Source organism: Monodon monoceros, unplaced genomic scaffold (assembly GCF_005190385.1).
Source record: "Monodon monoceros isolate NGI ecotype Baffin Bay Population unplaced genomic scaffold, NGI_Narwhal_1 Super_Scaffold_22, whole genome shotgun sequence".
NCBI lineage: Eukaryota > Metazoa > Chordata > Mammalia > Artiodactyla > Monodontidae > Monodon > Monodon monoceros.
Window position 1 is genome coordinate 16,225,352 of NW_021703779.1, and position 23,139 is coordinate 16,248,490.

General features: G+C 52.4%; 1 protein-coding gene across 4 annotated transcripts in view; it reads right to left on the minus strand.

The window, feature by feature from the left end:
- Positions 1 to 10,585: 10,585 nt before the first annotated feature.
- The window catches only part of PHKA2 (phosphorylase kinase regulatory subunit alpha 2), an 81,788-nt gene continuing 69,234 nt past the window's right edge, over positions 10,586 to 23,139 (minus strand). For 2 of the 4 annotated variants that reach the window (XM_029240346.1, XM_029240345.1), the window contains exons 23-32: positions 21,961 to 22,040; positions 21,689 to 21,767; positions 21,459 to 21,588; positions 20,765 to 20,866; positions 18,106 to 18,224; positions 17,324 to 17,353; positions 14,129 to 14,299; positions 12,562 to 12,615; positions 11,691 to 11,891; positions 10,586 to 11,231 (exon numbers count right to left, since the gene is read on the minus strand). In XM_029240346.1, coding sequence (XP_029096179.1) covers positions 11,061 to 11,231; positions 11,691 to 11,891; positions 12,562 to 12,615; positions 14,129 to 14,299; positions 17,324 to 17,353; positions 18,106 to 18,224; positions 20,765 to 20,866; positions 21,459 to 21,588; positions 21,689 to 21,767; positions 21,961 to 22,040 — 1,137 coding nt within the window. In that variant the 3' untranslated portion in view covers positions 10,586 to 11,060. Of the gene's footprint in view, positions 11,232 to 11,690; positions 11,892 to 12,536; positions 12,616 to 14,128; positions 14,300 to 17,323; positions 17,354 to 18,105; positions 18,225 to 20,764; positions 20,867 to 21,458; positions 21,589 to 21,688; positions 21,768 to 21,960; positions 22,041 to 23,139 lie in introns of all 4 variants that reach the window. The other 2 variants (XR_003796345.1, XM_029240348.1) reach the window with 2 other exon arrangements.

Sequence of the window (23,139 nt, forward strand, 5' to 3'; positions counted from 1 at the left end):
GGTTAACATTTGCCTGACATGTCCTCTTTCATCCTTTTCCTTTCAACCTTTCATGTCTGTATGCTTATAAACAGTACATATCTCTCCATATTAACCTAATTTGCTGACATTTGTCTTTTAACTGGTGAGTCTGGAACATTTAATCATGATTCTCTTGTAGCTTTTTTCTAACACCTTCACCTATATTGTGGCTTGTCTCGTCTATGTTTCTCTGCTTTAATCCACCATGTAGGAAGGTCGGAAGGCAGGGGGAGGTGGTTACAGTTATGGCAACAAGTAGAAGCGCCCGAAGTATTTAGTGAGCAACACCTTTCCTACAGCTGCAAAGGGCCCTGGACAAGGCACAGGAAATTTCAAGAAACATGAAAGAGGCCAAGACAATGACCCAGGGGGTTAAGTGTTCAGGATAAGCTCCAGGTTGCCCATCCAGCAGCCATCCCTCCCCTTCCTTAATACGACCCCAACTTTGTGTCAGGTATTTGACAGGTGATGTCTCAGAGGGTGGCTCCTTCCCCCAGGGCCACAAATAGTTGTATATTCAAAACTATGGTAGCTCTAAAGCTCTCCTGTTAATCCTTATTGTCTTTGCCAATGATTAGTCTAAAACAGGCATGTGACTCAGTTCTGGCCAATCAGAATTATGGGAAAGTCTATTAGAGTGTTTCTGTGGAAGATTTCCCTGCCTGGAATGGATTGAGGGAGAAAGAGGGAGAGAGAGAGACTCAAGAAGAAAGCCCTGCCCCTCCCTTTCTGGTTGTCTTTTAAGTGTGTGATGCTTGGTGCTGTGGCAGCTGTCTTGCAACCATGAGAGAAGGAAACAACACATTCTAAGGATGATAGAGAAGGAAGATGGGAAGGGCATGGATCATTCATGACATTACTGAGCCACTGAACCAACCCTGCAACCTCCTGGCTCCAGACTCCTTGTTAAATGAGATGATGATTATCTTTATTGTTTAAGCCACTGATAGCTGGGTAGCCTATGATGTACAGCTGAAAGTATCCTGAGAGATTACTGAAGAATCTATCCACTAGTATCATCCTGCCTTTTAGAGTTCTGGGAAGAGACAGGTCTTCAGAGCACGTGTGCCCCCCCCCCCGCCCTCCCCCCCGCCACGGGTTCGGGCAGTGCCAGCCCATACTTAAGCAAAAAACATGACGGGGGGGGGTTGAGGGCCTTTTACTGTCCCATCTCCTTTCCCCTTTAGCTCCCCATCATACTGTCTAGCTCAGAGGCTGAGATTCCACAAGTTATTGCTTTCACTGAGGCTAAAACATGACTTATGAAAGGCAAACACCCCTGAAAAGGCTGGGAATGGCCAATGACCATCAAGGTTTCTTTCCTCTAATACTTCAGCAACATGAGTCTCTCAGACGAAACAGAAGACTGGCTGGAGTGAGGACAGTTGGGGAGAGAAGGCATTTGGGGGCTGTTTTTAAACAGGAATTCATTGAATGTTTGCTAGGTTCCAGGAGTTGTATTCTATCTAATTTTTTCAAAAAAATTCAAACAAACATTTACTTAGCACTTACTGTGGTACCAAGTGATATCCAAGCACCTTAAGAATTAATACATTTAATCCTTGTAACAATCATATGAGATGGAGGTGCTATCACAGGCCCCACTTCACAGCAGAGTTGGACCCCAGGCAGGCAGGCGCCAGCTCAGGGGCGGTGCTCTGAACCATTCCCAAGCAAGGCAGCTCTTGTGGTCTCAGCAAAGCAACGCCATGTCCTGCTGGCTCCCTGACTCTGCCCCTCAGCTGCTGCCTGGCCTGCGCCCATCCCAGATGCTCTCTTCTCCGAGAACAGTAATACTTCTCCCAAGGAAGGGAGGAGGCTCCAGCCCTCTCTTGTCACACCAGGCCCTTGGTGACAAGTTCCAAGAGGAAGAAGGAATTCAGAGGTTGAAGATGAAGATAGGGCTTTGAAACTCTTTGCTCCTTCTCCCCAAAGTGCCATCCCCTGCCTCTGTCTGCCCTGCTTTGTCCTTGGTCCACAGCAGAGAGCCCTGCTCAGGGCGGAGAAGAGGGCAGTGACCTTGGCCTCTCTAGAGTGTAACTAACACCTGAATTGGGCTTAACCCAAGCTTTGCCAGGTTGCAGTACTGATGGACCTTCTTTTAAACAATTTTTTACTCCCATTATCTGATTTTTAATCGTCCTCCAAATCCTTAAATGGAGAGTTCTGATTATCCCCTCTTGACAGACGAGGAAACGCGGCTCAGAGGAAGGACTTGCTGTCCGCGGGTATGCAGCTAAAAAGCAGCCTGTCTGGATCCACAGCCCACATTCAAAAGCACCTGGGCTGCCTCCCATGGGGATTGGAGTCTGCAGACCTAGGTGGGAGGCGCCGTGGGGGAAGGTGACTACAGCCGCTGTCTACTTAGCCTTTGCCACGTGCCAGTGGCTTACACGCATTATCATGACATTAGTATATATACATTATTATGATTATTATTACACACATTATCCTGTTAATCTCTGGAACCTCCAGTGAGGACGGTTTATATAATCCATCCCATCTCACAGAGGAGAAAACTGAGGCACCAAGAGACTATGTACAATCCAAGGGTGCCCAGCTCCCAGCAGCAATGTGGGGATCTGACTGCTTGCCCGGCTCACCCCAGAGTGCCTGGGGGAGAAAGGGCTGGGGGCCCAGGAAGCGGTCAAAGCCAGGTTCGATGCCTTAAGGCAACTGCTGCCTCTGCCTTGCTTCCAATTTTGTCAGAGGCTCACCATCTGGTCAAGGTCTCTAGGGTGGCAGGGCCCACATTAAAACAGACACTCTGGTTAAGAGCTTTGCAGTTTCCAAAGCACTAACCACATTTCTTCTAAATTGAAATGGACCCTTAGAGAAAGTGGAGCAGGACATGGCCTCCCAGCTTTAGCTGGGGAGCTAAGGGCCACCTAGGGGCCGGCTGAGGGCCACGCTCGGAGCACTGTTAGTCTAGCCCCGAGCTCTGTGCCCACCCGAGGCCTGGCGCCTGCCTGTACGGCGCGTCTGGTTCTTAAGTAGGCTGGAATGCATCCCCTGCAATAGCTGTCTCCATATCTGCCGTCCAAGTCTTGTGTAATCCAAGAAAATGAGAGGCTGTCTTCTGAGGTAAATTTGTAAATGAAATGCAGTATTCTTTGCCCAGATCTAGGTAAACATGGAGTCTTGAAACACAGGCTTTAGTCCTGATCTAACGCAGGAGAATTTATGAAATTCACAAGCCTCTTGAGCCTCCGTTTCCCCATCTGTAAAATCCTGGTGCTAAGAATGGTCATCTAACTAAGCAAATGTACGGGGGTGAAAGTGTGTTCTTTTCCAATGTCTGAGGGATGTGCTACTCGACCAGATGTTCAGTTTAAATGTCTGCCGCCTTCCTCTGCCTTTCCAACATACCTGGGGCTTACCAGCTGTTAAGACCCGCCAGACTCTCGCCTATTCCCGAGATGACTCAGAGCCAATCCTGTTGGCCTCACCTATTCCCACCACCATTCCCCTGACCACGGCCTCCAAGCGGGAGCAGCTCGCTTCCTCCCAATGACTCACTACATTTCTTGCTTGCTTGCTTTCTCCACTGTGCCTTTTTTAGCTTCAGAAAAAGAAATGTGTCAAATTTAAAACTCAGCACAGCACAGCTATTTAAAGCGCAGAGGAAGCAGCCTTTGAATGGCTTGCAGAATGTGAAGCCTTTAGAGCCTAGAAGGCCTCAGCCACCCCATTCTTCCTCGTGCTTTCTGAGGCCCGACTTGAAAGGCAGCTGGGCTCTTGTGGATGGCAGAGAAGAGGTCTGATGTCCCCTGGGTTGGGGACGGGGAGAAACTTCTTCAGGGGTGGGGACAGCAGGAGACTGCAAGCCTGGGCGGAGCCCTGGGGACCAAGTGCAGCCACTGTTCCCTTTGCGGCCCCTCGCTCTGCACAGGACTTGCAGCCCCGGCAGAGGAAGTGTGGCAGGCGGTGGCCGGCCGATGGCTGGGTGCACGCGTATGTATGTTTGCTTGAAAATGATCTAAGGACCACACAGGGTTTTAGGCCTGAGAGGGAGAGGAGGGTTGAGGAAGGGAACAGGAATAGTTTTCCTCTGTCATTCAGTCATTCGATCACCTCCATTTTCCAGCTTCAGGAGGAGCTTGTCTGCTTCTCAAGTGGGGTGGAAGGAAGTTAAATCACCTTGGGCACTTGCCCCTTTCGTCTCACCCTCCCAGAGACACACAGTCTCTCCAAACCTGCTGCGAAATGAACCCTTCTCTCCTCTGCCCCTGCTTCCCTGTGGAGCCGATCTCTGGAAGGGTTGGCATTCCTCTGTCCCAAACCCCCCAGTGATTTGGGGCAAAAGCCAAGGTCTACACTCCTCCCCTTGATGGCACCAGTCTGCACCCTCTGGCCTCCTTCCTGTTCCAAAGACATGTTAGGTGCATTCCTGCCTCGGGGCCTTTGCACTGGTTGTTCCCTCGATCTGGCGCATTTTCCCCCTTAGTTTCCCCTAAGTTCAGGCCCTCACTTCCTCCAGGTCTCTGATCAAATCCTGCCTTATCAGGGGTCTTGTCTACTCATCCCATATGACAGTCCCCGCTGCCCCCAGGCCTCCCTGCCCTCTTTGTCTGCTTTAATCTTGTCCAGCCTCTTGTCATCCCAACACATTATGCATCTAATTGCTCATTCGTTTACGATCTGGGCCAGGAGAGGAAGGAGGACTTGGGGGTTGGCTTCTCAGCCCTCTTGGCCGAGTTACATGGAGACAGGGAGATGGGCTTGGCCCCGTGCCCTCCGCTGAACCCCACCCCCCACCCCCCTCCCCCGCACTGGGTTCGGACAGCTACAGGCCGAGGTCCAGTACATTCTTGAGAAGCTCCTGCCCCGTCACCCAGAACGTTTTGCAGGTGGGTATCTTACTCATCCGTGACCTGCTAGGGGAGGGAGGCCCATCGCACCCAGGGGAGGGTTTGGGGCTGCCCTTTCTTCTTCTTCCTGTGTCGTCATTGTCGAGAAAACAGGGTGGTCCTGGTGGAGGGCTGGTGAGTTTACTCTGCAGATTCCCCACTGGCCCCGTGCTCAGAGTGGACCCTTTGCTCTGGGCTCTTGATTTGATCCCCCTCCCACGGTTGACCTGCTTATTTTGTCTCTTGCCTTTAGGAGGCGTGCGCTGCTGTGTCCCAGCCTGCTGGGCACAGCGCCAGCCGCAGAAATGTGTGCTGACGGCACAAAAGCCATCTCTGGTCTCAGGGGACCTGGGGACAGAAGCGTGTGTGTGTGTGTGTGTGTGTGTGTCCGTAGCACATGTCAGCTCGCTGCTTTAGGGGATGAAAAGCCCAGAGATCTTTCTGGAGACCCGGGCTGCAAGGTCAACTCAGGCTCCAGTGCTCTGCACCGCCGGGGCCGCCAAGCCCGGCTTCATCTCCGGCACAGAGACCGCCTCGGCGCCTGCTGGGCCGTTTTTCACTCCAGATGGAGCTCTGTGGTTAATGAGGGGGAGAGCACTTCGGGGGAGCTGCCACGGAAGGAGGGAGGGAGGGAGGGAGGGAGGGGAGCGCCAGAGGCCGACTCGCCTCCGCGGCTGGGCTCTCTGGAGCTCAGGAGACAGTGGCTCGGACGCTTGCGAGAATTCAGGGATGGAACCTCGGTGACAGCTGGGGGAATTTATTCACACTGTCAGGACACAGGCTTACACTTCGAATCAGTTCCAACTCTTTATTTTTAAATCCCCCAGCTGGCTAAAGACTTAGAAGGAAAGATGAGACAATCATTTGCGTCTTGTCCCAGATGGGCTGTCACTCAGAGGGTCCAGGAAAAGGCTACCAGGGCTGGGCTGGTATGCCGGTAGCTTTGCAACAGCTCCTTGGAAGCTGAGTGGCAGGAGGTGGTCTGCTGTGCAGGCCGGGTAGCAGCAGCGACCCAGCCCCCATGACTTAGAAACATTTCTACAGGCAGAGAGAAGCTGTGATTGGTCCAGCTTGAGCCCAGAGGGGGCACTGGCCGCCTGCTGTGCACACCCTCTTCACTCCCACTGACCAAGCCTCGCCAAAGGGCAGACCCCGGGAGAGCACATGTCCTGCGTCTCTGGACAGAGGAATACAAGCCAAGGGTCCTGGCTGTAGTGGACGCTTAGTTTTAGATGCTCAGCATCGGAACGCCCTTCCTGGGTCTGGGGGGGGTGGTCCCCCATGTTATGAAGCCGGCCCCGCCTCCACTCGAGGAGGAGGAAGCCTCAGATCCTGGCTTTTCCGACCTCCCTCTCAGCTGACAACCCCGCCCCAGCTGATGGAACACACCTGCCAGAGTCTGACTTGACGGCTAGTGACTGTATGAAACCTACTCTGTTGACAGGTGGCAGCCTCTACGTTTAGAATAGTTTCTGAAAGAGAGGAGGCGGTGGTCCTCGTGACATTGGTCAGCGTTGGGGGCATCTGTGGTGTAAGCTCCAGGGCGTGAGCCCGGTGACCTGGGGCCTTGTTCTTGGCTGGGGAGTCGCCAAGTCTAGTGATCATGTGACTTATCCAATATCCTTTAAGAAACGTGTTTCCTACCCAGCTAGAGTTGCTGTCTGTAATTTGCAACTAACACAGTGGTGAAAGGTGACACAGAGGCCGTGAGAGAATAGAGCCAGTGACTATGAATTCTCCTTGGCAAGTCTATCCTGGGCTTGTATCTGGAAAGGTCTTTCAAAAAGGAAAACTGGAAGGCGTAACCATTGCCCCGTGCCCATTTCAGAAGTAGCTCGGGGCCACACCCTTAGCCCACCAGCTGGCGGCGTCTGGCGGCCACCCCGCTGAGACAGGTCAAAGACGCTCAGGATTGAGGGCCGACGCATGGCTGTCCTGGTGGAGCGGTGCTAGGAATGCTTCCGTGGGACGCCGGACAACGTGCCTCCTTAGAGGTCTTCTCAAACGACAGGCGTTTCTTCATCCCGCCACGCTGGTCCGTATTCTGTGGGCAGAGTGACGCCTGGGTAATACTGTAATAGGCCCCCAGTAAGTGCCTTCTTGAGCAATCCATTTTTCAGAATAGCTGACATACTGCAACAAGACAGAGGGAGGAATCACGTGACTTCAGAGTTCAATGGTTACGATGATGCCAGTCCTTCTAAGAAGGCATTTTTGCCAAAATTGCACGTATGTTCCTTAAAAACATACACAGTTGTTTTCGGATGGAATTTTTCCCTCTCCCAAACTATCAAACACTGTGTGCTTTGGGTTTGAGAATTGGTCTCTCTTGCGGTTTCAGGGGTCTTGTTCCTCAGAGAATCCTCTTGGTAACTTAAGGATACGGCTTCTCCTAAATGGCTTTGAGGGAACAAGGGCACACTGGGCTCTAAGAAGGTGGCAGTGTGTCTTTACCTTCCCCTCACAAGCAGAGTTATCAGTGGCCAAGTCCGGGAGAACAGAAGGCATTCTGGGAACATGCGAAGTGCAGAGCTGTACAGAACAGATGGCAGGGACTTCAAAAGCATAAGAGTCACCTTGAAAGATGATGGCGCCAAGGGAGGGGGTGGGAGGCTTTTGTACCTTTTGACAAGGAAGCAGGGAAGACAAAAGCGATTTGCCAGACTCCCACGCAAGTCAACAGAACTGAGAGATGCTCTGCTGTCATTTACATCAAGGGAGGCCGAGCCACCTGTCTTCTTGTCCAGAAATAAATGGCATCCATCAACTGACAAACTTGTTTCTCTTGCCTCCTGATCTTCTGGTCTTTTTTCTTTCTTTTACACAAGGAGCATTTATATCCTCTCTATCCAGGCAGCTAGTGCGTAACGATCTCTCCTTTTATTCGCCGCATCTCAGGGGAGTTGCAGAGGCTCTGACCTCCGGGCTGATGTCCACGGGGGAGATGCTGGCTTGACCGGACAGCCTCCCGGCTCCCCCAGCCCAGCCTGGGTTGCTACTGGGCATATCTGGCTTCCCGTGACTGGAATTCAAGTTGATTAGTTTTGTTACTCCTTAGCTGCAGAAAAGGGTTTACCGAGAAATGAAATGAAAACGCTCTGTGGCCCGGCACCCTCTTAAACAGAGCTCTCTTATTTCTGCACATCTGCCATACAATCATCATCAGTATTTTAACCCCAAGGCCCTGCAAATTCCAGAACTGCTTTCTATGACATTCAGGTTCTTCTTTTTTCCTATAAAATGTATGCATGTATTTATTTATTAATTTATTTTTGGCTCTGTTGGGTCTTCGTTGCTGCCCAGCCCCAAGGTGCCAGGGGCTCCTGGTATGGAAACCTGGGCCCATCCGCAGAGGCCAGGATGGTGGCAGGACAGGCCTCTCCCATCCCCCTCGAACATCTGTTCCTCTTCTTGGTGGTGTGGGCCTCAGCTGCTCGTGAAAGGGATCAAGCCTCAGAAGGCTGTTCTTCTTTGAAGCTGACAGCTTGGTGCCTGTGGAAATGTGGTACTATTTCAGGATTTCATTTCAAAGAGGTTTCAAAAGAGTGAATCGAGGGCTCAGTTGAATTGCTTATTATGGCTCTTCTCCTGGCCGCCCGCGTCTCGGTTGGTGAGCCCAAACACAGCATCTGTGACTTTGCGCGTCATCCACAGGCAGGTGATCGTTCTAAATTAGCACCTGGCTCATTCTGGAGGGCTGTAACTCTTCTCGAGCCTTTGCCCAAGAAGCAGCCGGGCCTTTAGCGGCTTGTACCTTTCTTACATTATCTGTGTTTGAAATGATCCACCAGGGAGTCTATCTGGTGAATGACATGAGTCTTGTTTATGTCAAGCATGTCTTAAAGACACCAGAAATAAAGGCCATGAAAATGCGACTATGAAACGTGGGTGGCTGTGACCCCCCTGGACCCGCCGAGGCAAATGAGAGCAAACTGGCTTCCAAGGGAAGACGGGGCACAAACAGGAAGGCTCCGGGCACTGTGGGGGGCTCGGGGCACGGCGCCAGGCCACCCACACTGTCTCCGGGATCTGCCATGCTGATGGCAGGGCTCTGGGCCGTCCCTACCTTCCCAGCCCAGCCCTCGTCCAGCTCCCTCACACCCCCCCCCCCACCACGCTAAAGCCTGGTCATCTGTTCACACTGGCTTTCCTGCGCAGGCTGAGGGCCTTGAGCACCGAGTCACAGACAGAGCATCTCACACGTGCCGATGAATGACAGAAGGAACCATCTAGTAATCTGAGGAGAAAGGTTTGACATACCGACAGTAATAGGAAGGAGAGGGGATGTGGGAGTCCACTGGAGCAGAAATTGAGAGAGATTTTGGGCACTGTTCTTGTTTTATTCTTTAGCGGTATGCGGGCCTCTCACTGTTGTGGCCTCTCCCGTTGCGGGGCACAGGCTCCGGACGTGCAGGCTCAGCGGCCATGGCTCACGGGCCCAGCCGCTCCGCGGCATGTGGGATCTTCCCGGACTGGGGCACGAACCCGCGTCCCCTGCATCGGCAGGCGGACTCCCAACCACTGCGCCACCTGGGAAGGGAAGCCCCCTGGGCACTTTTCTTTATGTAACTACTCTGTACCTCAGCAAGGAAAATATTTATTATGGTTTCAAACAAATATGAAGCCAAGGCACTGATGTCCCGTGTAAACAGTGCCTGTGCACCACCGAGCGGGTAAGTGAGCCCAGACTCGTGTTCCACACTCTCTCCCCCAGGGGCAACTACAAAGTGTTTGGCTTGGACTGAAGCGAGGCTCTTTAGCAGGAACTGTCCCTGCCTTTCCTCTGCTTCAAGAATACTGGTCAGTGCTGCATCTTGACTCTGAGGGGCACTGGGCACCTTGCTGTCCTCTCAAAGCAGCCTGAGCATCGGCTTTCTCCACCTTCACGCCAACTTCCACGCAAAGATCCGATGGCCAAGTTTCCATTTCAGAGGCAGAGTCATCACCAATCTAAGCCGTCACCCTCAACCAGCCAGAGCACACCACGAGGCCACCAGGTGACTGTCCTTCAGAGTCCGTTACCCACAGAAATGGTTTTCCCTGTTGTGTGTCATGCCCACCCCCCCCATCCCCGTAAGACACCTGGAGAGAAACTCCATCCATCAGGACCTTGGCAAAGAAAGACTGGCGAGGCCCTGCCCCATCAGGATTTGTCCTCACGCCTCTGCAATCAAGGCCTCCGGCTACACCCCACCTGAGAGCCTTAAGGCAAAAGTGCTGCTGTGAGAAGGGCTTGAGGCCCCAGCCTGGCTCTGCCGCAGAGGGAAGCATTGTTTCTGAGCACGGCACGCACTTACTTCTGTGGCGTCTGGTGCTGCAGACTCATCACGTGGCTCCCCCAGAACACGGCGGACGTGCCGCTCCCTGCCGGCCGTCACCCCATGCGGGGCGCGGGGGCACAGGCCTTCCAGAGGGACTCCCTGCCTATGCCAGCCCCAAAACAAACAACAGTTGGCCCAGGTATAAGAAGGGTTGGCTTCTCCTCTGCCTTTTTTCTTTTTGGTTAGATTCTGGAAGATGATGTGGGATTTTTTCATAAGGCAGGAGAAATCCCTAACTCACGGGTGGCCAAGATAAAATCCTTGAAGACCATGAGCCAAAGTCAAGTGGGAGCAATTTTCTAAATCTTGGTGAAGGCGAACCGTCACGCAAAGGTAGCTGCCAATGAGACAGCAACAGGCCAAGAAGGAAAGCAAGGCACAAGACAACCAAACCTCTGCAGAATGAGTTCTATTTGCTGCACATTTTGACCCACAGACAGACTGTACCCTGTTAAGATGTGCCCCTTGCCAAGGTCCGCAGCTGTGGGAAGGATCTTTTCATCTTGAAGATGTATCACTAGCTCACTGAACCTGTTCGGCAACTCTGCGAAAGCCAATTTAAGCTGCCTTCTCACTTCACTCTGCACTCACAAGAGGAGACCAATTTCCGATACCTCCTCAGACTCCAGGAGACCAGATGCTGTGACAAACTTCCCAGCAAAATGAATGTAAGAAGATGATCCCAGGGCGCTCCGCGGGGGCGGGCACAGGATTCTGCGGCTTGGACGTATACTGCTTTCAGGTGTGTTACTGCCACCTCCTCCCTGCCAGTGCTTCTGACGGGAAATGCTTTTGTGACAGCACAGGGGATCTTGGGGAACACAAGAAAGTTCCCACGAGAAAGCGACAGACTCAGAGCGCCAAGGCCCTACTGCATCTGGCAGCCTGAACTGGGCAGCAATTCCTGCAGATGAGAAGCCACTGCCTTCGTTAGGTAGGTCATTGTCCCATAAGCCCCGCTGGGAGCACTGTCGTAAAAGAAGTGGCAAATGCCCGTGTCTTGGTCCTTCTCCAGTGTGTCCGTGGCACCGATCGACATCTGCAGCAGGAAAGGGCAGAGGCAACACGTGAGCAGAGCTGGCGCTACCGGCCTAACGGGGGGACAGATGGCCTCGACTCTGGGCACCGTGTCCCCACCCGCCCGAGTTGGCAGCACATCACTGATTCTAGGATGAGAGGACGGCTTCTTCTAGCTCGACTTTGGTGCAGGCTAAGTGGTTGGTTTACTTGGGGCCAGACATGTCGCGAGGCTGGTGCTGGCACTAGAACCTATGCTGAAATGGGCCTGTCCATCTCCAAAGGTCTTTAGATCTCCCAGTGGCCACTGTGCCATTTTCAAACCAAATGGTTGACGTTTTCCCACCATCCGTGATGACATTATCTTTGTTCGAGAATATTCTTTCCTATTGGTCACAGGATCTCCAGCCTCGACAGAGATAAATGCCAGCCAACCCGGCTGCACTGCCGCTGTCCCCACCTTGGCTCTGGGCACACCCACCTGGTCCTGCAGGAACAGCTGGTTGGCCACGTGCACGATCTGGTCCACATGGATGATGCCCCCAATGCTGTTCATCTCCGTGTCCGAGAGCAGCGTCAGCACCATGATGGCCTCCACCAGCAGCTGCCGGTACTCAGGCTGCGGCACTCGGTTCAGCACCGACTCAACGTGGACAGCAAACTTGATCTCCTGTGGGGTCATCTGCCAAAGGGACCAGCAGGGGGTCACGAGTGAACCGAGCACAGACACAGTCCTGTCACCCACGCTGCCCACAGCACCCAGTGGCTCAGCGTAAACGCTGCCTCCTCTCCGGCCACTTTGCTAATTCTGCCCACAGGAATCCTCTGGGGCAGGAAGCTGAAAGCTCTGCCCTGGGCGTCAGTCAGCCTTGTCCTAGCATTAGTCACCTATCCCGCTGGACTGCGACTTCCAGGGGCAGGGCCATTTCTTATTTCTCTTTCTTCATTATTCCTTGTGGCGCATAGCATGGTGCCTTGGGTGGTGTAAAAACTAAAAGATCCATTTTTTAAAAGAATGAATGGGGGAAAGAAACCAGGGAAGATGACTGCTCTCTGCCGTGGGTCCGATAAGCATGGCGAGCAACTTTGCTCTTCTCTTAAGAGAGTTTTCAGAAACAAATCTAAAGATGTCGATAGTCCAGACATGCTCTTTCTGAGGGGAAAGAGAAAAGATGATGCAACAGATGTGGGGAAAAAAAACTTTGCAAAACTTGAGGGTTAAGTGTCTAGAAAGATTGATCTACAAATGCCCTGTCTGTATGTAACAAGCTTGAAAGAAGGGTGAGTGGTCAGAGTCCAAGAGATAAAGCACTTAGTGAAAACTCACGGCGTTCGGGTTTTTCCCATCCTACCTCTCGCGTCGTCGAGGATGGGAGCACATAACCGTCGATGGACAGACCGTGACACTGGAGGCAGAACACGCATTTCACATTTCAGTCAGATTCCAGAACGCGATTAAAAACAGCGCACACACACTCAAGTCGCTCTGCCCTGGACGCCAGCACGAGGACTGGCACACGCCAGACTGTCGGAGTTATTTTTAGAGGGCTTGTTCTCACTGCCCACAGGCTGTGTTTTTCGATGGAACCAGCAGGCATCGTTCAGATCTCACCCGAACAACGCCCCAGGGAGCTGCCGGGTCCTCCTCTGTGGGAGCTCCGAGTTTCACTTGGCAACCCGGCCCTGGCGGCTGAGAGGCCCCCTTTGGTGCCAGATAAAGGGAGATGTGCATGTTTCCTGCTGGCAAAGTGATACTTCTATGCCTTTGCAGGCATCTATTTTTGAGATTTCTATAATAAGCACCAATCACAAAAGACTAGAGCACATGCACGCACACGCACACCCGTGTATATAAATAACCAGCACTGGCTCAATACAAAATGCTGCTTTTTCATAATAAAAGCATCTTGGTATGAAGCCGGTGGAAGCCCGGCCCCAGGAACAGTTCTGGGCTCACAGGCTGCCTGCTGACTCCCTGTGCCCTGGAGACAGCAGCTGCACCGCCTCCGTCCCAGGTGAGCTGAGGATGCAGGGGCAGCAAACGCTCCTCCCTCCTGACAAGAGGCCTCTTCGGGCCCTGCCCCCACGTGGGGACCGGAGTTCAGCTGTGAGGACAGGGACCCCTCTGACCTCTCCACGCCCAGCTCCACGAGGAGGACCTCACAGGGGCCATAACGCAGCCGAAAGGGGCTGTGGCTTTGGGAAGGGGCTGCAGTACGGGGTCTTAGGGATGCCTCTTCTCTCCTCGCCTCTTCTACTGTGAAATGAGCTAACAAAAATAGTTTAGGGAAAAACTCGGTCCTGCCTGTGGTTCTTGGTTTGCACAGAAGCTTCTAATGGAGGGAGACACCGGGACGCTCTGAGGCTGATGTGGGAGCGAGGCAGGAGGCGGGTGCAGGGACCAAGGGGCGTGGCTCCTGCGGCTGTTCTGGGTCAGCCGGGTTACGGCGTTTCATCCAGAGCTTTCCCTGCCTTCTCTGGTTCTTGCCTACCTTCTGACTTTTCTGCGTTCCTAAATTACGTCAAAGGTGGCCCCCCACAACCTGGGCTGCCACCTTATCTATCTTGTTGGGTTTCCAGCCAGTGTTTCTCAACCAGTGGCAATTTGCCTCCCAGAGGATACTCGGCAATGTCCGGGGACATTTTGGTTGTCACACTGGGGGAGGGGGTGCTACCAGCATCTAGCAGGTGGAGACCAGGGATGTCGCTTAACATCCCACAATGCACAGGGCAGCCCCGGAAGTGAGAATTACCCAGCCCCAAAAGTCAATGGTGCCGAGGGGGGAGAAACCCTGCTCTAGGCCGTGAGCTACCTAAGGTTGGGGGTTATGCGCCTGTTCTGCAGCCGCCTGCTACCTGTAGGTGCCAGCACGCCTCAGCACCAGTGCCTATGGGATGCAGCACAGTGGCCAAGCTCACCTTCTGAAGGATCTGCCACACCTTCTGGTAAAATCCCACGGGGACCCTGTTGATGGCCCCGTCCAGCCTTCTCCTGCGCAGCCACTGGCCCTGCCGCTCCCCCCAGCCGATGTGATGCCCACCTGAGTCTGACGATGACGTGCCCGTGGGTGAGGATGGGGTGCTGGACCTCTGCAAGACAGAAAAGGCGCGGCCTTCAGAAGCCTCACAGCCGGCACCCCATGGCAGTGCTGGTCACCGAGAGGGCGGCTCTGTAAACCAGTCAACACCACCAGCTGGATTCACTCCTTCCTGCCCCGGTCCGTTTACTAAGCTCCTTCCGTGCACTCTTCCCAGCCCCCAAGAGGAAGTACAGCATAAGAAGCCCCTGACCCAACGGAGAGGCCGAGCAGGTCAGGGGGTGGGCTCTGGGGGGGCTGCGAATCCCGACTCCACATCGGCTGCTCCAGTCTCTAACTCGCCGCGAGCGCGCTCAGCCTCATCTGAGCAGTGGGGCACAGGTGTGCACCCCGAGTGCAGATGCGGGAAACCCTGGGAGCACGCCCGGCCGTGGGGTCGGCAGGCACTGCTGCTGGAGGGCTTGGGGAGGCCTCGGACCTGGAGGAGGTGACTCCTCGGGCGCCGCAGCCCACGGAGACCAACGCCACAGTGACCACTTTCCTCCTGTGGTGCCGCGGAGAGTGGTGGTCACTCCCCTGGCAGCGCAGCTGCCACGAGAACACAACACAGCACAGGGCAAGGCTCTGGAGCCCTGGAAGGAGGGAAGGCTGGAACCCACGTTTGTGGCGGGGCCTCAGAGGCTATGGTATTTCCACCTTCCTTTTCAATCGCTTTCTACTTTGCCTGTTCTCAGCACGGCGCTTTATCCTAATTTGGGGCGATGACCACCTCCGAGCCGGGAGCCTTTGCTGAGGCAGGAGGGGTATCACCTCCTTCCCACCTCCTCCCCGAGGCTGGATTTATTCCGGCCTCCACGAGGGCCCAGCAGTTTTGCTTCTGCCTCGGGAGCCGCAGGCCCGCCCACGACTGCGGAGGCAGCTCTGAGAGGCTCCCGGTGGGGCCTGAGACCAGGCCTGAAAGCGGTGCCCTCAGCGGCGGCCTCCCTGCGGCAAAGCTCACACCTGCTTTCTTCCCGTGGATGGATTCTCACCCCTTGGCCTCTGGGTCGGGGAAGGGATAACCTTCATCCTTACACATTATCTTTGTTCTGGACTACCTGGCACTTTCGTTTCTCAGTGTGCAACGTCAAGTTTAAAGGTTTAAAAATGCAAACCCAATGTTAAGCAGGCCAGCAGGGCCGGAGTCTTCTTGGAGCGCATTGAGACTTCATCGGATCTTATTTTGAAAAGGCTGTTAGGCTGGGTTATTCCATTGGGCTCATTACTGCCATTTAAATACGGCAACAATTAGATACAAATAAAAGTAATTACAGCCACGCTCATCAATGACTCAGCTGGTTTTCTGCCTCTAGTTTTGCAAGGAGGATTCAGACTCGCCTCTGCAATGAGAACACTTCCTAGCCTTCCATCTCAGCTGCGGCCTCAAGCCAAGCGGGGGGGCATTCTGCGTACAAAGTGCCAATCAGCACGTGCTGGCAGCGGTTCACCCCCGTGACTCAACGGAAAGGCACAAAACCACTGCCTCGAAAGTCCCAGAAGCTCCTGGGAATTGGTGAGAAAAGTGCTCCTCAGTCACACCCCACCGAGGAGCATAAGCCGAGAGCTCAAGATGGAAAAACAGAGCTCAGTTCCACAGGTTCTCGGCTTTTTTCTAGCCTCTACTCATAATCACAGTCAAGTGGAAACACTTAAACCTGTTCACATCTTCGGGAGTTAGGGAGGTGGTGGGAGCACGAGAAGGGCAACGAGAGGATTCAGACACCATAAACGAGAAGGAGGTGGCGAAGGGGACAATGGCTGGGACACACTGTTTACCACAGACTTGGAGGAGTGTGCGCTGCCGGATGGGGCCTGAGCTACAAAACAAAGAGTCCACTCAGTCATGCGCAATGACGCCAAAGGATGCACGCAGAGAGAAGGAACACAGAACAGCCTCAGAGACAGCCAAGGAAGGAAGAGGCAGAGGATGCGGGTGGCCACAAGTTCTCACTCACCCCCCCAGGCAGATGGCCTGCAGCGCAGCGGGCAGAGCTCTGGGCTCGCGCAATAGAGGTCCCGGGAAATGCTTTCTCTGAGGGTGGAGTGTTCCCATATCTAGTCAGATGTGGAGGGTGCCTCATCAAGTTAGCACACGACTTATTTTCCAAACTCCCAGCCATGAAATGCTAATCTTTTATGTTAATTTTGGAAAGAGGATAATATACTTCTTTGATGTAAGTGGCCAAATATGAAACTTGTACTGGCTAACTGAATCTAAACCCATCAAAGAAAAAAGGTGATCATTTTGTCCCCATAATATGTAAGGACGGCACTAAATGGAGACGGAAGGAACCACCCATATTCAGCCACAGTCAGCGGCCATCGGGATGTTAGGTAACAAGAGGGACAGTGCCACCTAGTGGTGGGCAAAGGAAGATGTTTGGAAAATCTGTTCCTTACTTGGAAAGAGCATAAATTCGAATGAGACAGCATGGACGTTTTTCCCCGGGACAACACAGAGAATCCGCGTGTCAGTATGTGACTCCTCTGAGCTCTCTCACAGAGACATTAAATCATTAGGAAAGGGACTCTGATCTTCTGGATGGAGGAGGCGAAGGAAGTATGTCACAAGGGTGACATAAAAGAACAGTATCCTTACATTTTTCTTTCCTTCCAGGGTTAAATTCCCCCAGGCAATCTAGGGACAGGAAGTAGCAGTATTCTTTCTACTGCTATAATCAATGACCACAATCTATTTGTCCCTATTTCTTCCCTTTTTTTGAACAGAAACTCCTGCCGAGGCAGAACCCGGGACCATCTCTTTCACATAGCCTCCTGTAAAATCCAAGAGTTTGATACATGGATTTGTTTAAAGGCGCAGGGCAAGGTCATTTCTCCTGCTTTCAAGTCCAGTGCTCTGCCTGTCCCCAGGGCTGCCTCCCACAGCCTGCAGAGTCCCCTCCACCCAAGCATGTTGGATGGGCAGAACCGTTCTCCACGCACGCAGACTCTCTGTACTCACAGCCTTGCTTTCCCCATTCAAGCCAGAAAGAACATGAAGCACAGTAAAGGAGGAAACAAGACAAAGATGTTTCACCTGTTCATCGGCACTAAATCGCCTAGTCATCTGAAAGTAAAAATACATCAGAAAATAAACAAAAACCAGTTTCAAACCAAGGATGCCTTACTACTTCTATCACCCTCTAGATTATCCAAGGAAGTGTTGCTCCAGCTGCAGGGTGTGACCCTCAGTGCCTCACAGACTCAATCTACTGAGTCATCATTTGAAATGGAGAAGAAAATCCGAGTGCGTCTCTCACTGCAGGTCACGGTCAGAAGGAAAGAAACTATTTCCTACTGTAGATCACTGTCAAGTCCTACCACAGTAACCGGCACATTAGGACTGAAAGGCTGTTGACTTGCAGTCCTGTGGGATCAGTTGAGAAGGAACTTACTGTGAATTAAATAAAGGTGAGCACAAAAGAGACACCTGTGGATGGTGGAAAATAAAGGTGTCTCTGTTTCACCTGAAGGACACATTTGATGGAGAGATGATTCAGTTACCTTTTGCGCGACTCTACTTTTTAAATGGCTGTGATCCATTTGAATGACTAGTTCTCGGGCAACAGGCAAACACGGGGAAGGGTATTTTCCAGAATGCTCGCATAACACCTTAACGTTAAGGATGAGCATGTGTTGGGTGCACGTGAGTGGCTCTGGGATGTCTGGGTACAGGGTGTGTTCAGATTCCAGGACAGAAGGGATGGCACAGCCTTTACAAAGCAGGCTGTACCCTGCATGCCTTGGGATTCTATCACTTTCTGAGTTGAGCCCAGATAGGAAGACCACTTCTTTCCTGGCGCCGAGAGCTCTTCTTACCTGTTTCATCTCACTCCTCAGCCTGTTGATGCCAGTCCTCTCGGTTTTGGTGACTCCAGTATGTCCCACCTCATGGATGGAGATGGCAGGGCTGGATGTGGAGGAATGGATAGGCCGCACTGGAGGGGAAACACACACATCGTTCTTAGAAACGATATTTTGTCCACCCTGAGAGGAATACATGCATGTGCTTAGTTCTTTAATTAATTATTTTATTTTATTTATTTTGTTTTTGGCTGCGTTGGGTCTTCGTTGTTGCGCGTGGGCTTTTCTCTGGTTGTGGTGAGCAGGGGCTACTCTACTCTTCGTTGCGGTGCACAGGCTTCTCATTGCAGTGGCTTCTCTTGCTGCAGAGCACGGGCTCTAGGCGCGCAGCCTTCAGAAGCTGTGGCTCACGGGGTCTAGAGCGCAGGCTCAGTAGTTGTGGCACACGGGCTAGTTGCTCCGTGGCATGTGCCATCTTCGTGGACAAGGGATTGAACCCATGTCCCCTGCATTGGCAGGTGGATTCTTAACCACTGCGCCACCAGGGAAGCCCGCATGTGCTTATTTTTATCCGCGTCTCTCTCTCCCGCTCGACCATGCACTCCATTAGAGGCGGCCGTGTCTGCCCTGGCCAGCGCTCTGTTTCCAGCACCTGGGGCAGCGCCTGCTACACAGCACAGGCTCAATATGTGTTTGAGTGGATGGGTGACAGAGTGAACATCACTTAAGCAGCATGCAGAAAACACTGAGTGGCCAGGAAACCCTTCAGTGATTTGTTTACTTCTCCAAATGCACCCCCTTCCTTGCAGAAAACTGAGACCACCTAAATTAAGGTCCAGCCTTGGGGCCGGAGAGGGAAGTCCTGGGAGAACAAGCCGACCAAAGGCTGGAGGTGGCGAAGACACACAGAAGGGGCAGGGAGGATCCGTCACCTGGCTCCACTCTGCTGCCCGCCCTGCCCCCACTAACCGGTTCTCCGCGGTGTGCTCACAACGATCATTCTTAAAGGCACGTGTGACCATGTCACTGTCCACCTGGAATCCTTCTTCAGGTTAAAAGCCCTGTCTTCAGGTTAAAGCCTCAGCAGGGGCACACAAAGCCCTACCGACTTGAACCCACCCACCCCTCTTAGCTGTCCCCTCCAGGCCAGCCAGTCAGCACTGGGCATTGCACAGGCGGCTCCCTCCTGGCCTGCCTGCTCCCCTCTGCCAGGTGCATCCTCTCCTTCTGCAGGCCCGACTCTCAGGTCATTTCCTCGGGCAGCATCCTCTGCGTGCCCTCCCTTCCCACCCACCCCACCCCCGAAGCCATGGGAGTAGGGCACTGCCCAGAGGAGTAGAGACAAATAAGGAGCCAAAGGACAGCACAGAGGGAGGACCCACAAAGGAGACACGACGATTAGCCAGAGAGGGAGAAGGGACACCGGGAGAGTGGAAAACGGAACCCAAAGGGGTCTGGGAAGCTACAGTGGGGCCTGTATAGAGTGGGCATTAGCTGAAAATACTCATCTCCGACATCTCAGAATGTAATAAAAATTCTAAGACTATCTGAGTTTCCTGATTTATAAAAATTGAACAATTACAAAGGACAATTAACAAATGATGCTGTACGCAAAAAGACAGGACCTCTTCTGGCCTTGCTTGCAATCAGACATATTTATGGTTTCAAGTGACATTACTCTGTTTAATAACAATTTTTAGTAATTATCTGTATCAAACCACATATATTATTTTGATGAGCAGAACACATTAAATATTAATCTTATATATTTACATTTCAAGGACTGTGCATCTGAAAGAACTGAAAATTACTTTTGGAAAAGGATCTTGACCATTCCTCAGGAAAGGAGAAAACCCACCAAAACACACCTGATCGCACGATGCCGGTTTCGTTTGCCTGCTGGTGCCCACTCTAAAGAAAAGGTCCGAAGTACCCAATGTCCTTATTAAATAAAAAGAATGACAGCCCACACTGCATTCCTTTGGCTTGATGAAATAAATTCACAAATGTGTCTGCAAATCATTTCACCTTATTATGAGGAGGGTAAATGATAATTGCTTCAATTATAATTAGGGAGCATTTGAGAACAGAATTCCACCAGGACTTGGGCGATTATATTTCCTAGCACTGCAAACAGGGTTCCAGTACAGATAAAAAGTGAGAGAGAGCAAGAAGGGGACGAGGCAAACTCACTCAGCAAGAAGGTGCTGTGAGGCTGCAGAGGGCTTTTATCCGGGCCCATGAAGGGTGATGGGGGTCTAACTGAAAACCAACCCACACTAAAGGTGGGGCCCTCAGGTGCTGGGAAAAGACAGCCCCTTGCATGCTGACACCTTAGTCACCTCACCTGCTCCTAACCCCTGTGCACAAGTGACAGTGCCTGGACCAACTGCAGAAGGAGGGAGGCCGCAGGCCAGGGTGTGCACCACGCCCACATGGGACCGCAGCTCTCCCAGCCAGCCGACGAGGGGTCACAAAGCCCTACAAGTCACAACCTTAAACCTAGAACTCTGTCCATCTCAATGAAGTAGGAACCTTCTACCCAAACATTATGTCCCGAATCGCGATTACTGACGTTGATCTGTATAGAAATGAAGCAGTTCCAGGCCACGCTGGACACGTCAGTCAAGCCCTCTCTGACCCCCTCCCCTCAGTAAGATGGGCATTTACTTACCGCTTCTTTCAACACCAAACTCTTTTCCACTTAAAATATGGTGTAGGAGATTTTTCATATCAAAAGGGCTGAGGTTCATCAAACTTTCAGAAGCTTCTTCTCCTAAAAACAAACATCGTGTAAGTGTCCCGACACAGGCCTGGTGGCAGGGGAAGGTAGAGTGGCGTGGGCGTGGGGTGGTGGTGGAGACAAAGGGTACTGTGGGAGGTCTCCCTGCTCAGGATTACCTCTCTAGTGCTTCAGGACTGAAAGGTACTGATCCTTGGTGATTCTAAATGCTGCTATTTAAGTTGTATATTTTCTTAACTCAGACGCATAGTTTTTCACACTGTAATAACCCCCAATGTTGGAATGCATCTTGCGGTTGATTTACATATTTAAATGGGTAGGATTTCTCCCAGCAGAGGTCTTATGAAATGCGGGGGACATCTTACCACAAGGAGGAACAGTGAGGAACGCGGATGTCAGGGGCAGAGCAGAAGATTCTAGTGCCTCATTTGCCCTAACCTATGAAATTCAACACCCTGTGCTGGATAGTTTGGCGGAAGTTACATCTAAACGAGAGAATCTGGTGAAGCCGTGAGCCCACCCAAAGGCTCAGAAGCCCTGGTTCCAGAATACTTGGGCAGGGCTCCCCGGGGCGGGTGGGTGCAGGAGCTGTGGGAGCTGTGGGAGCCGCGTGTGAGAATCGCACCTGAACAGTTCAGGCTCCGCGCCAGCTCCGTGGCCATCACCTGAATGATGAGTCCAATCCGGAGTCTGAGCATCTCCACGAAGAGGCTGGGCTGTGCCCTGACATACATCGCCAGGTAAACCACAATCTCCTGACACAGACAGACGTGGAGACAGGGCTTCAGAGACTGGCTGGTGGCGGAGAAGCCCCTGCTGCCCCGAGACAGCCCTGCCCCTCCGTGGCCAGCTGACCTGTGTGAGCACGGCGATGCTGATGTCCTGCCCGCTGGCTTCGTAGATGAGTTCTGTGAGCTCCTCGGGGGGAAGAGGCCTAGGAAGGAGCGTCAGGACACAAACACCACAAAAGATGCCTCCTAGTCCTCTATGGAATATCCTCATTTTCCTGCTGGAAGTGCTCGAGTGACAGTGTCTATAAAAAGACTCTCTTCCTGAATGGTGGACAGCACTGATGTTTTCCCCCCAGGTACCACCCCCAAACCTGAGGCCCCAGGTTGAAAACTTACGCAGAGATGGTCTTCTCCCGGGGTTCTGGCGGCAGGCCCACCGTGAGCTGCTTCTGGTGCGACAGCAGGTCCGTGCAGGCCTACACATTTAAGAAAAGGGTGAGGGGGAGAAAGATTAGCAAAAGCCGGTGGGGAAGGATCACTGCCAATAAGATCATAAATTTACCTTTACAAACTTTATGACCCATGCTGCTATTTATTTGAAAATTCATACACAGACCCCAGACTGAGCAACCCAGCCAGAGTTGGGTCCCCGTGATCTTTTTGTCCCCAAAATGTGGCCCCAGGCCTGGCTCTGCAGGGCCTATTAGTGGGTATTTTATGCTCACCCCCTGTAGCAAACACACTGGATTCCCTGATATTCCATAAGGAGGATGAGTTGCTGTGAGTCCTAAAATACTGATGTTAAGAGTTAATGACCATATTATAGTCCTAAGTTGCCAGTTTCCCCATTATTCACATATAATAAATACCATCACCTTACTAAAACAGTGAACTTGGGGACTTCCCTAGTGGCACAGCGGTTAAGAATCCGCCTGCCAATGCAGGGGACACGGGTTCGAGCCCTGGGCCGGGAAGATCCCACATGCCACGGAGCAACTAAGCCCGTGCGGCACAACTACAGAGCCTGCGCTCTAGAGCCCGCGAGCCACAACTACTGAGCCCACGCGCTGTAACTACTGAAGCCTGAGTGCCTAGAGCCCATGCTCCGCAACAAGAGAAGCCACCGCAATGAGAAGCCCGCGCACCACAATGAAGAGTAGCCCCCGCTCGCCGCAACTGGAGAGAGCCCATGTGCAGCAATGAAGACCCAATGCAGCCATAAAATAAATAAATGAATGAATGAATGGGAAAAAGAAGAACGTGAATGTCATAGAAAGCAGTTCTGGAATTTGCAGGGCCTTGGGGTTAAAATACTGATGATGATTGTATGGCAGATGTGCAGAAATAAGAGAGCTCTGTTTAAGAGGGTGCCGGGCCACAGAGCGTTTTCATTTCATTTCTTGGTAAACCCTTTTCTGCAGCTAAGGAGTAACAAAACTAATCAACTTGAATTTCATTTCCTCTGCCTGTCTTCCAAGAGCAGTGGGAGGTCAGGACAGAAGGACCAGCTCCCTCTGTATATTAAACAACGCGTTTCCTTTACAAATGGAGGTGCTTGCCTCCAGCTTTCATAAT